Raw genomic sequence first — 14693 nt, 5'->3', positions numbered from 1 at the left:
GAAACCTTTCACAATCCCTCTCATCTAAATTGTTCTTCCTTTTGAGCTGTTATCCTGTTTATACCTTTTACTTAACAGTTCTTTTTTCTTTTGAGGTAAAACTTACATGCAGTAAATCTTCAGTTTGGGCAAATTCCTACAAATGCTTCCCCCTGTGCTTCCCAGACCCTTATCAAAATATGATTATACTTTTATACATTTATAATTGGCCTGCTAGTATAATTAATCATTTTCATGCTTGTCTGCCTTACTAAATTATAGGCTCTAATTAGAGAAAAGGCAAAGACTATGACTTTGTCTCTTTCCCATGGAAAAAAGGAGCACATACCATGCATTCAGCACTGAAACAGTGTTGACTTTTGTACAAGTTAGTAAACAACTCAGCCTGTCTCTTAAGAGAGTGGCTTAAATAAGACAGAAATTTATTTCTTTCACATATTACAATTTAAAGTAAATGTCCAGGGCTGACCTGGCACCCCCCAGTGTCAAGGAGCTAGACGCCTTCATTCTTGTTCCTGCATCCCTGAAGTGTTGTCCTCACCATAGTGTTCTAGGTGACTCACCACAACATCACATCCAGCTGGGGAAGGGAAAAAAATGAAGAGCTCCTCTTCAAAGTTTCACTTACTTGCTAGAGAGAGAGAAAGAGAAAAAGAAAGAGCGCGAGAAAGAGAAAGAAAAGAAGGAACAGAACATAGTCATGTGACCATACCAGTTAAAAGTCAGGAATACTAGAGAATAGATATTGAGGAACAGATAGCATATAAACTTCATACATGGTTTCATTTAATCTTCATAACACTGCAAACTATATATCATAAGAAAACTAATATTCAGAGAAGCTAAGCAAATGGCTAGAAAATTGCAGATCTGATATCTAAATCCAAAGCCTTTTTTCTATCTAGTGAAGTGTTAGGAGGACATACAGAAATATTATTAAATTATCGTCCTCACAGTGTTATTTCACGTATTTTTATGTAACATATTTTCATACCCTCTCTTTAATTCCAGGACCCTTTACTCTGTGCTTTGCACCATCTTGAAATTAAGTGCCATATCAGCTGGTTTGTAACCAAGGCCTAGTATAATATAAAACAAAATGACTACTTCTTTTAAATCTATGGTATCATATGAGGAAAAGTATATCACCATATTTGCCAAGCAATAGTTTCTATACTCTCTATTTCTTTACAAATGCTATATAATCATAAAGTTGAAGGAGATTATATCATTTAGCCACTTCATTTTAAAATAAAGGAAAATTGAGGTCCATCCATCTTTTAAAAAAGGATAAATTCAGACTTCTCCTTTATTTCATTCCCATTGCTACTTCTTTTCAAGCATTATGGGAAGAGCACTAGCCTAATCAATCATTTCTATTAGTAACCATCATTGTTATACTGGAGAATTGTCTCAGATTTGCAGATTGTATGATCCGAGAAATCAAGGGACACCGAGGTCGTTCAGTTGGTTAAGTGTCTGACTCTTGATTACTGTTCAGGTCATGATCTCAGGATCCTGAGATCAGGCCCCATGTGGGGCTTCTCACTCTTCAGGGAGTCTGCTTGAGATTCTCTCTGCCCCCCCTTTCCCCCTACATGTGCATGCTCTCTCTCAAATCTTAAAAAGAAGAAAAATCAAGCTGAACAATGCATAAAGAAATGCTTATTAAACTCACTTTTTTTAAAATGAATAATGGATATTATCTAACATGAAAAACATCTTTATAGTCCTTGAGAACCCATTCTAGAAAGGATGACTATTTGATAATCAAATAAAAGGAATGGGTGAAGTCACTCCTATCCATAATTCGAAGCCCAGTGCAAGTGTTACGAACCTTTCAAAGCCTTTCCTAAGCCGCAAAAAAAGATGGGACCACTTTCCTCTCCCGTTTCTAGAGCCTTTGGATACCTCAGGGTTACATGTATATATACACTTTAAGTTACAGCTAACAGAGCCTTTATGAGGATAGGTTTCTTGTCTGTTTTGTTCTCACTATGTCACTGGTGCTCAGTACAGGCTTTGTTCCTACTTGGCAGTGTTTGGCCCTAGCAGTTGGCAAACCTTTGTTGGAGCTGGGAAACTTTACCAAGGGAAGATAAAATTATCTCCTTTGTGTAGGCTGCCTCTCCTACCCTAGAACAGTTTCATTAGTGAACGAAGGGATTAATGAAAGAGGAAGCAGCCTGCTGCCCAGGGAGTTTCTTGGTGCTTCCTACTGGGTGGGCATGCACTGGACCTGGGAGGCAGAACAGGAACTTGCTGTCCTTCATTTTCCTTCTCAAAGGAACCACCCAGGGAGAAAAAAGGAACTACCGCCACAGGGACAGATGTGGGTGGGTAGGGACTATCCTGACTTCAGGGGAATTGCCCTGGGTGGGTGGGGGTGCTTTGCATTCTGCTTGCCTAGGTACCTTCTGGGGCATCAGTGGCTTAATCTTTTCCTCATGAAGTGGAAGGAAATCCGCAAATCAGACCCAGAAATAAAGAAATTACCATGGAAAGGTTTCCTAAAAATACACAAATTGTGAAACCATAACTAGAAGAGTGCTTCCAAGGCAAAGGTTGCTTTAGTTTGGATCTCCTGGGTTTGGGCAATGAGATTTGGGTTTGAGCATGTTTACTATAAATAAAACCATTTCCCTGGAGCCTGGCAGGTTTTACAGCAGGCATACTAAAATGTAATTGAAATGTGACTGCGTCTTAAATTGTGAAATTAATTTTACACTTAACAAATGCTTTAAAAAAAAGGAGAGGAACAAGTGGCTTTAAAGTTCAGGGTGTTAATATTTGAAATCTGTCCAATTTAATTAGTTGAATCCCAGCGACTGTTTCCTTTTTCTCTGGTCAGTGTCACTGATCTAACACCCAATTCTCTTTTTGGTTGTGAGATAGAAATTAAATGTATCATTTATTTAGTTGTATTGACCTCAGTCGTATCTCTCCAGCATACATTCTTATTTCAGGAAATAGGATGCATCCATGTGGAATTTACTCAGTAACTCTTCTTAGTGACATTTGTGTGATCTAATTCAAGGACCCGAAGTGAAGCCTCCGCATGATTTACTTGCATATGATGCCGCTATTTTTAGTACTACATTTACATTTTAAAAAACAAGAATGCACCTTCTTGATGGAACAGGCATCCATTTTTAGATTCACTGACTCAAGAACTGTAGAACAAAGAAGTTTCTTCGAAATCAAGTCCAAACATCTTTTTTGTATTGGAGAGAAAGAAATGGGTTCAGAAAGATTTACCAACCCTGAACCAAGGTCAGGATCATTCAGTGATAGAACAAAATAAGAAACTGGATGAGTTTCCAATTCAAGGTTCTTGTTTGTCTCAGATTTTAAAATATAGGTGTGTTTTATATTAAAAGTTTGTCATGATATACAGCTTTTTAAGACATGATAGGTAACTGAGCCACATAGTTACTTAAACCTCTAATTTCTGCATTAGTATTTTATACTATATTATAGTCCCAACAGCTGCTTTCCCCATTTATATACTTATTTTTAATCTTAACTTTTATTTTTATGTGCTGCCTTAAATCCTTTGAATGATGTAGTGTCCAAATGAATCACTGGACAGTGATACTTTGAGTTAATGCTAGTTATTTATTTTTCTGTAGCGTCTATGGCACATCAGAGACCCGGCAATGTTAGGTATCCTAACAGTATTTCATCTTTTTTTTTTTTTTTTTTTTTATCTATCAAAGGTAGCAGTAGAAACAAACTTCTAAGTGGAATGCCTAAAAAAATTACCATTCTTTGATTTCTTCAGAAAGCTGTAACACTCTAACCCCATAATAAAAACCTTGAAATTGTTTTTAGAAGCCTGAAAATGTATTTAGTACTTAAAATGAAAGACTGGCTGATAGGATTGAAATATTACGTAGATATTTAAAGAGCATTGTAATTTATGGTCAGCTGATTTCGATAAGAGTGCTAAGGCTATTCGGTGGAAAAAGAATAGCCTTTACTGCTAGGGCAGCAGGATAGCTGCATGCCACAGAAAGAGTTTGGACCCCTCCCTTATACTGTATGTAGATTAACTGAGTGTGGATCAAAGATCCAAATGTAAAAGCTAAAAGCATAAAATTCTTTAAAGGAAACCTAGATGAACGTCTGCATGACCTTGTATTAGGCAGCAAGTTTTTAGATAGGACATTGAAAAAAGCAACAAAAGAAAAAAATAGATAAATCAGACATCAAAATTAAAAACTTTATCAGAAGACACTATCAAGGAAACACAATCTATAGAATGAGAGAAAAGTTTGCAAATTACATATATCTGATAAAGCTCTAGTTTCCAGAATATATAAAGAACTCTTACAACTCAACAATATGAAGACAACCCAGTTGAAAAGTGGACAAAGGATTTGACTAGATAGACATTTCTCTAAGAAAGATATACAAATGATCAATAGCACTGGAAAAATGCTCAACATCATTAGGGAAATACAGATTAAAACTGTGATGAGGTACTGCTTCACACCCACTAGGATGCATATAATTTAATGACAATAAATGTTAGTGAAGATGTAGAGAAATTGGGACTCTTACACATTCCTAGTGGAAATATAAAATAGTACACATTCTTTGGAAGCAGCTTTGACAATTCCTTAAAAGGTTAAACAAGGGGCAGCCTGGCCGCCTTCAGTCCAGGGCCTGATTCTGGAGACCTCGGATCAAGTCCCACATCAGGCTCCCCGCATGGAGCCTGCTTCTCCCTCTGCCTGTGTCTCTGTCTCTCTGTCTCTCATGAATAAATAAATCTTTAAAAAAAAAAGAATTCAAATGCCCATTAACTGAGGAATAGATAAGCAAAATGTGGCATATCCATACAATGGAATATTACTTAGACTTAAAAAGCAGTGAAGTACTGTTATGTGCTACAACGTGGATAAACCTCAGAAATTTTATGCTATGTGAAAAAAGTCAGACACAAAGGCCATATATTGTATGGTTCCATTTATATGAAATGTCCAAAATAGGCAAATCTGTAGTTAGATTAGTGATTGATGGGAGAGGGAAATTGGGCCTAACTGCTAAAAAGTAGTTTCATTATGTAGTGATAAAAATGTTCTGGAATTAGATCATGGTGATGATTGGACAAAAAGCCACAGAAATGTACACTTTAATATGGTGAATTTTACATGAATTATATTTTAATGTAAAATACTTAAATTTTTAAAAAAGCATTGTGTGCCCAAAATGACAGATGAAAGATTAGAGACTGAGATTATGAAGGGTTTCCAGTCATAAAGAAGTGAAATAATTTGGCACCCCCAAGCCCCTTATGACTGATAAAGAATTTTATTCTGTGGCTTTCTGGAGATTAAGAGAAAAGTCCCGTGGTTTGGCTTTTACAACTGGATCAGAAAAATCAGAGTCATTACATGACCCTCTGCCCAGAGGCAAGGAATGTGGTTAGAAATGTTATGCAAATTGAGATGATAAAACCAAATTATGTCCACTCAGTAAATCACCTGTAGTTCAGAAACAGCAGGGAGGTTGGAAAACTAATAGGGATTGTAGGTAGGACTGAAGGGATGTTTTTTCTTTTTTAATGTAGAATCCAACAGCAACTCTCCCTAGATTTTGTGCTAAAATAAGAGCATTTTCACACATTTTAATTGCTCTGCGATAACAACAGTGTGAACTCCATCCACAAACATTTATTATCTATTTAATTTTGCTCTAATTTCAGTATAGCAAGAATTCACCTTGTAAGTGGGAGTAACTGTCCATTTAGTAAAAAGAAATCCCTTCCCACGTTGCTAAGCTTGTGCATTTCTATAATAAAGTATTAATAACAAGTGGCCTTTTATATTTCTCCATTTTAAGGTTGCATTTTTAGATTACTGTTTTCAAAGTAGCATCTTTATGAACCGGAACCCCACTTGCTTCTGGAACATTAGTAAAGAATATTTAAAAATGAAGAAGTTAAGTTTTCTTAAGATTTCTAATCAGGATTTTAAATGAGACTTGTATGCCTTTCTAAACCTTTACAGTACTTGATGCTATAATGTTCATGATAAACTGTATGGAACTGTCTTTAAGATGCATTTTAGAAATGAGCTTTATATCATTTAATAGCTACCTAAATTGTTCTGATTATTTTCCAGACCTGTCATTTACTCCATCCTTTATAGTGATGCTACAGAACAGAGAGGAATGGATAAAAATATTGGTGAGCAACTCAATAAAGCTTATGAAGCATATCGACAGGCATGTATGGATAGAGATTCTGCAGTGAAAGAACTACAGCAAAAGGTATATGGTTTTGGTTTTGAAAGTTGTTATTTATCTTGGTAAATGGAAATTTGAGAATCTTTTGCAACTGAAAAATATTGTGTTATTAGAAGCTTTCTTGAAGAAGTATAACTAAAACACAAGAAATCTATATTAATAGATGGAATTTAAGATTATTTGTTTTTTTTTTTAAACTAAACAAAACAAAAAAAACATTGTGACCTGAGGTGATGAGTTCATAAAGAGCATTATCTTCCATAAGTAATTTTTAATTTTTGGTTTCAAAAAAGGGTATATTAGAAGAAAGGTATATTTCCTAGGCATAAATTTAGTTTAGTAGTTCCCAGGCAAATGTCTGTTGGTCCATGATTAGGTCTTCACTGGTCTGCAGCAAAATGAGAAAAATAAGAATGTAATGAACTTTTTATGATGCTAAATTTATCCAATTCAAAATTCTGTCCTTTATTCTCATACTATGTTTTAATACTGTCGGATTATAGAGCAGAGTTTTACTAACACATACTTTTGTGAAATGATAATGATAGACTATATGCTTGTTTCATATCTCTATTTAGTAGTGATAGTCTGTGTTCTCTATGTTATCTAGAGGGACTCACAGGACTTAGCATACAGTAATGCTCACAGCTAAGATTTATTTCAGTGACATGATAAAGATACACAGCCAAATCATTTAATGTAAAACATTAGGCAGACTCTAGAGGGATCCACATACAGGCCTCCTATACTCTTTCCCTCCTGCGGGGGCGGTATGCAGAGTGCACCCTGCCTTCAGCTTCAAAAAATCAATCAATGCATGTGCAGTCCTTCTACATATAAGGGGACTTCATTGGAGACTCAAGAATTTAGGGTTTTTATTAACAGCTGGTCACATAGATAACCTATGTCAACCAAAATTTCAGACTCTTAGAAAGTAGGTCTTCACCATAAATCTCAAGATACAGTCTAATTAATTTGGCACAACAGTCAACTTTATCACTTAGGAAATGTTTTCACAAGTTCCCAGATGCCAGCCAACCTAGCAGTAGTTTGAATAGGCAGTTGAAAGTGGGAGATCTTACACTGGTTACCTAATTTAAGAAAAATAATTTTATTAGCTTTAAAATTCTGAAGTCTAAGAAATATGCTAGCCATGTAGTTCTTAGTTTCTTCCATAAATATAGGAACTACACAGTTCTCTTCATCCTACTTGACATATCTATAGAACTGGATGTTATACGTACATCCCTGCATTTCTCAAAAATCATTACAAAAGAATATTTCCAATTATATAGGTGGACTTATGAACTAGGTCTTCCTTAGGGATGCATAGGAGAATCAGGAGCATAACGATGACAGGGAGTTTTCTAAAATTATTGAAGTTTAGAATTTGGATTTATTTGCCTTTCCAGTTCAGGTATACAACATAATCACTTTTTAAAAAACAAAAACAAAAAAATTCAGAAACAGAATTAGAGAAGAGGAGTTTTGAGATATTCTTAGGTTGAGACAGAAGTTGAAATTTCTCTGCTTCATCTGCCTGCACTGGCCAGTGGTAAGCAACCAAAAACTTGAGATTTAACCTTTTAACTGCCATGCAAGAAGCCCTTGCTCACATCAGCAATTATGCAAAGAAGGATAAAGGGTATTTTTTTTTAATATTTATCAAGTACTCAAGAATAAAAGAGAACATGTATATTATATATTCTTTTGTATAAAACTCAAAATATCCTGAATTATTTAAGAAAAATCAATGTATGTCTACTGTATACTGGGTTCTTGATGAGGTTCTGAAAATGCTGAAACAAAACATAGTTAATGCCCTTACAGAACTTTCCAATAAGAAGATAAAAAGTAAGATCAATAGTTACTACCACAGTGTACTAAGCACTACAGGGAGATCTGCGGAGGATAACAAATAAGCACAAAAAAGAAGCACCTAAATCAGTGTTGGAGGATCAGGTCGTTAGCCCACTCTCAAGCCCAATGCTTAAATTTAGAAGAATCCTGCTAGCAGGGGGAACAGTATATATAAGAGAACACAAGAGTGAGGGAATATATGGTACATTCCACATACAATAAGATGACTCTATGGTTCCAGCAAGAACAGTAATCAGAGCAATACAGGAAAAGAAGCTGTGAAGGTAGATTGGGGCCCTGTCATGAGAAATATGACTATGTAGTTCATACTGTATTCTTAGTCAATCAGAATTTACTGAAGGATGATATACATATACTTTAAAAAAGTCTTTCTGAGGTTGGGATATAGAATAGAGGGCAATGTGGAATTCAGCTCAACACATATGGTTATGATAAACAATGTTCTAAGAGCCAGGAACATAAAAATAAGTGGTAATCATCAAGTGTACTTTATGAACTTTAATATATCTATATTAAAGTATAATTATAAATAAATATTTTACTTATATATATGTGTATGTATATATATATATGTATGTATGTATATACACACACACAGTTGACCCTTGAACAGTGCAGGGGCTAATAACCTGGTGCTGACCCTTCACATAGTGAGAGATTTGCATGTAACTTTTCATTTTCCAAAAATATAACTACTAATAGCCTACTGTTGACTGGAAGCTTTACAAATAACAAGCAAGTAACACATATTTTGTATGTCATATGTATTATATACTGTATTCTTATAAAGTAAGCTAGAGAAGAAATTTTATTAAGAAAACTATAAGAAAAATTATGTATAGTAATGTATTTATTGGAAAAAATTTGCGTATAAGTGGACTCATGTTCAGTATAATATAAATTATACTTCAGTATAAAAAAAGAAAAATGACAATCATTTCAAGCAGTCAACATGAGAACTTACGCATTTAGGGATGAATTAGGGAAGATACTTATTTAGGATAAGTACAAGCCACTCTGGGTGTGATAACATAGACTCTGGGATCATACCGAGGTATCTAGAATAGAAGACTGGATTGATGGTGGTGCTGATGACTGAAAGGAACAGTAGAGAAGAAGATGCAGATTTATAGATGGGGGAAAATAAGATATGTAATTAGGTTTTAATTACCAGGTTTAGTTACCTGTGGGACATGCAGGTGAAATTGTCCAATGGACGGTTGCCTGTATGGATCTAGAAGCCTTTATTATAGTCTTGAATAAAATATCATTTCCAAGTTCAAGTGTATTTGAACAAGAATAGTTGAACGATACGAGGAAGGAAATAAGGCCAATCAGTTGGTCATTGGAGATTCAAAAAACTAGGCTAAAGAATTGACTATGAAACGAGGAGAAACACCTATTCCTCTGAGAACTGGAAGGAACAAGAAAAAAATAGATATACACAAAGATAAGTTTGCAGATAGGAAATGGTGGTGGCAGGAAGGTAGAGTTCTCATGTATCTTTTATATGTGAAATCTAAAGTCAAACCTATTAAAAACAGTAAAATGGTGGTTACCAGGGCTTAGGAGTTGGGGATAAGAATTATTGCTGTTTAAGGTTGTAAACTCATTGAGAGTAGTGAATAAGCCATAGAGATCTAATGCACAGTATAATGAATATGGACAATAATAATGAATTATAATTATATAATGTGATAAATATTGCTACAAGGGCAATCATATTACAATATATAAATGTATCAAAGCACACTGTACAAGTTGAACTTACACAATGTTACATGTCCAATTCAATAAAAAATAGAAAGTTATAATGTAAAAAGCTTTTTTTTTTTTTTCATTGAAATACAAGGTGAAGTCATCTGAGTGAAGTGATTTTAGGATATTCTGAGAGTGGTAGTAAAGAATTGAAATAGCTTCGGTTAAGAAATAAGAAAAATATTGAATCCAGCATTTACCATATTGGTAGTATCAATCCATGTTTGTTGCTCTTTTTTTTTAATTTTTTTTAATTTTTATTTATTTATGATAGAGAGAGGCAGAGACACAGGCTGAGGGAGAAGCAGGCTCCATGCACCGGGAACCTGACATGGGATTCGATCCTGGGTATCCAGGATCACGCCCTGGGCCAAAGGCAGGCGCTAAACTGCTGCGCCACCCAGGGATCCCTGTTGCTCTTTTTTTTTTTTTTTTCCAGCAGATTTCTTAGTATAGAAGTGAAATGAGCAAATAGCCAAATCCAGGATTAGGAGATACAGAGTTAAAAATAGAAGAATGGTTAGGTGGTTAGAAAGTGGGTACAAAAGCAATTGAAGTTGTGTGCTTTGAGATACAAACTAACATCAGAAAAAAGTTAATCTGGGAGTCTAATAGACTAAAAACAAAAAGAAGGTTTATGTCTGAAGTCTCCATAAAGTGAAAGAACAGATACAGGAATAAAAGAATGTGAGAGGTTTATTAGTAGTAAACTATTACTAATGAGTTTTTGAATTGATGTTTAAGATCTCTGTCTTCATAATGTGTCGATGGGTAGCCAGAATGGGATTGAGAAATTAAACTCAGATTAGGTGTCACCACCTAAAGTGGTGACAAGATTAGGAGCATCTGGAGACTGTGTGAAAGGAAGAGCCAAAATTCTTGAATATGAGAGAATGACTAGTGTGTTGTAAGATTAAACAGTTTCCAGGAGAGACTGGTATAATCGAATGCCTTGTGGGTGGCCTTTTGCTTAAATTTAAAGAGCTAATGGTTCAGAAGTAGCAATGATGTGGTGAGATAGTACTTATTTTCTTGTTCTCCCACTTTTTACTCCGTCCATTGCCCAACCCCTGTGGTTTGATGTAGACAGCTTCATGTGAGGGGACTAGAGGCATCTGTATCCTCAGAAGACAACATAATAATTCCCATTTTATTTTTTTTTTAAGATTTTATTTATTTATTCATGAGAGACACAGAGAAAAAGGCAGAGACACAGGCAGAGGGAGAAGCAGGCTCTGTGCAGGGAGCCCGACGTGGGACTCAATCCTGGGACTCCAGGATCATGCCCCAGGCCGAAGGCAGGTGCCAAACCACTGAGCCCCCCCGGGGATCCCAATAATTCCCATTTTAAAGCAAGATACTAGCCTTTCTGAAATTCAAGTTTATTGGCCTTTACAAATTCTCTGTAGCATGATGAAATAGGAGTTCTGACATAGTTTTATACTTTGCTCTCATTCATTATGTTTTTTTATATTAACCTTTTTCTTAAATATTATAGCGAGAAGACTTGTATGTTTCTTTTGTTATCTTTTGGGATTTTATTTTATGGAACATTTATTTTTTTTTTGAATTATAGAATCAGATATGCCAAGTCTAAATCACTGGTTTGTTCCAATCTAACTACTCTCAGAAATGAAATTGAACTTTGAAGTAAAACAAGCTAAATATTCTTCATTGAGAATCTTTAGTAATAGGATAGATATGTAAGTTCTCAAACTTACAGTATGAAAATTAGAGCAAAGGCTCTGAATGGTAATTTTGGTAAAGGAAATTATTATTTGATTGATTTGGATATTTTGAGTTCACATGTAAGATTAATCAGGGGATGATGATTGGGCAATTGAAATGGAATCTTTAAGGTACGGTACCAGTTGGAAATACCAATTTGAGAATCCTCTTCATAGAGATATTTGGAGTGATAGGAGAAGAAAGTACCAACAAGAAAGAGAATAGAGCAAGAGAAGAAGAGAAGCAAGAGGACAACTTTGGAGAAGTTGCCTGTCATTCTGATGGCAAAAAGGCCCTAAGAGCTGTGCTGTCAGTTGAGCCTACCTGTCCTTCCTAACACCCTTAAAGAATTGGTCTAGTGAGTGACATCAGCAAGGTGGCAAACTAGGAAGTGGCAGACCCTTGTTCAGATTGATTGAAATAATTTTATAGGAGCTGTGGAAATCAGTGATAATTCAGCAACCAGGCAGACACCTAGTCGAGAAAAAGCCATATTCAAAACTATAGGAAATTACATGGCATTTCTCCGTGCCCTTGACCCACTCCCTGCCCAATGTGCTGTGGTGCAGTTGGGATAAACTAGCCCAAATTCCTGGTTCTCTCCCTCCGGAAGAAAGTAGCAGGGTGGAACTTGTTTGAAATATCCTGACCTTTCTGTGGTCTATCCAAGGAACTGTTTGCTGTCTCACTTGACTTGGAACTCAAGAGTTGGGAATGGTAGCATTCTCAATGGTAGTGAAACAAATTCTGGAGTTCAAAAATACAATAAATGAATTGAAAATTTTATTAGAGGAGTTCTGGGGCAGGCAGACTTGAACAGGCAGGAGAAAAAAAATCCATATTTCAAAGACAAGTCGTTTGAAATAATAGATTCTGAGGAGTAAAAAGAAAAGGAAGTAAGAAAAGTGAGCAGAGTCTAAAAGATTTATGGGATACTATCAAGTGGAGCAATATACACATTATAGGAGAAGATGAAGAGAAATTAAAGAAATAAGAAAAAAAGATTATTTCAAGAAATAATTTCCCCAAATCTGGGGAACAACATGGTGGATAAAAAAAAAAAAAAAAAAAAAAATCTAAGAAGCTCAACAAATTCTATGTAGGATAAATCCAAAGAGCCTTCCATTAAAGGGAATTATCATGTACAAGGGAGCCCCTGTAAGACTGTGAGTGGATTTCTCAGCAGAGACCTTGCAGCCTAGAAGGCAATGGGATGATTTTTTTTTTTTCGTTTCGTTTTTGTTTTTACTGAAGTTCGATTTGCCAACATACAGTATAACACCCAGTGCTCATGGGATGATATTTTTAAGGGCTCTAAGAAAAAAACCTGTTAACCAGAAATTCTATATGTCTGGTAAAACTGTCCTTAAATGAGGAAGAAATTAAGATTTCCCAAACAAAAGTGGAAGGAGTTCATTACCACTAGACCTGGATAGTAACTTGGAGTCATATGAAAATATAAAGTTTTTTGTAAAGGTAAATATATAGATAAATGTAAAAATTGGTATTATTGTAATTTTGGTTTGTAACTCCACTTTATTTTCTACAGGATTTAAAAGACAAATGTATAGGAAAATTACTTTAAATCTATAATGGGGGCACCTGGGTGGCTTGGTCAGTTAAGAGTTCGCCTTTGGCTCAGGTCATGATCCCAGAGTCCCAGGATTGAGCCCCTCATGGAGGGGGAGGTGTCCCTGCTCAGCAGGGAGTCTGTTTCTCCTTCTATCCCTTGCCCCATTTGTGTGCGTTTGCTTGTGCTCTCTGTTTCTCAAATAAATAAATCTTTATAATAATGAGTACACAATATATAAAGGTACAATTTGTGACATCAGTAACAAAGTAGAGAGGCAGAGCTACAAAATTGGAGAGTTTTATATACAATTGAAGTTAGTTTGGTATCCATTTAAGGTATTGTCATAACTTCAGGATGTTGTATGTAGTCTCAGTGGTAACCTCAAAGAAAATATCTACAAAGTATGCACAAAAGGAAAGGAGAAGAGAATCAAAATGGGTCACTACAAAAAATCAACTAAACACAGAGGGAAGGCAGCAATGGAGGAAATGAATAAAAAGCTATTAAGATATACAGAAAACAAATAATAAAATGGCAAAAGTAAGTACTTCTATTGGTAATTACTTTAAGTGTAAATGAATCAAACTCTAATCAAAAGACATAGGTTAGCAGAATGGATAAAAAACAGAATTACACTACGTGTTGTCTACAAGCCTCACTTTAGATTTAAGCACATGCATAGGTTGAAAATAAAAGAGTGGGAAAAGATTCCATGAAATAGTAACCAGAAGAGAGCAAGGGTGTCTGTTGATAGCCAACAAAACAGACTTTGTATCAAAGATTTTTACAGAGATAAAGGACATTATATAATGAAAAAATTACCAGTTTGCCAAGCAGATATAATAATTATAACATCAAAACTTCAAAATATATGATGCAAACATTGACAATATTAAAAGAAGAAAGACTTCAGTACCCTGGGGCACCTGGGTGGCTCAGTCAGTTGAGCATCCAACTCTCAGTCCCGGCTCAGGCCTTGATCTCATGGATATAAGTTCAAGCCCTGCATTGAGCTCCACGCTGGGAATAGAGCCTACTTTAAAAAAAAAAAAAAAAAAAAAAAGGACTCCATATTTTCAACATTTTCAGTAAGAGATAGAACAACCAGATTAGATGATCAGTAAGGAAAACGAGGTCTTGAACAACATTGTAGGATCAGTTGGAACTAACATCCCACTCAACAACAGCAGAATTCACATTTTTCTCAAGTTCATATGGAACAGTTTCCAGGCTAGCCCATATGTTAGGCCATTAAAAATGACTTAATAATTTTTAAAAGATTGGAATCATACAAAATACTTTTCTAATTACAATAAAATGAAACTAGAAATCAACAACAGAAGGAAAACTAGGAAATTAAAAATATGTAGAAATTAAATAGCACAGTCTTAAACAGCTAGTGGGTCAAAGAAGAAATCACAAGGGTAATTGGAAAATGTCTTGAGACAAATGAAAATGAAAACACAGCATACCAAAACTTATGGGATGCAGTGAAAAC

General features: G+C 35.3%; 1 protein-coding gene across 4 annotated transcripts in view; it reads left to right on the top strand.

Moving 5' to 3' along the window:
- The window catches only part of TANK (TRAF family member associated NFKB activator), a 94217-nt gene that overhangs the window by 30423 nt on the left and 49101 nt on the right, over window positions 1–14693 (top strand). For all 4 annotated transcript variants that reach the window (XM_055307977.1, XM_055307979.1, XM_055307975.1 and 1 more), the window contains one exon: window positions 6132–6279. In XM_055307977.1, the coding sequence (XP_055163952.1) occupies window positions 6181–6279 (99 nt within the window). In that variant the 5' untranslated portion in view covers window positions 6132–6180. The remainder of the gene's footprint in view (window positions 1–6131; window positions 6280–14693) is intronic.

This window comes from Nyctereutes procyonoides, unplaced genomic scaffold (genome assembly GCF_905146905.1).
Source record: "Nyctereutes procyonoides isolate TBG_1078 unplaced genomic scaffold, NYPRO_anot_genome, whole genome shotgun sequence".
NCBI classification, from domain to species: domain Eukaryota; kingdom Metazoa; phylum Chordata; class Mammalia; order Carnivora; family Canidae; genus Nyctereutes; species Nyctereutes procyonoides.
The sequence above is the reverse complement of the archived record's forward strand: the minus strand, read 5'-3'. Positions and strand labels throughout refer to the sequence as shown.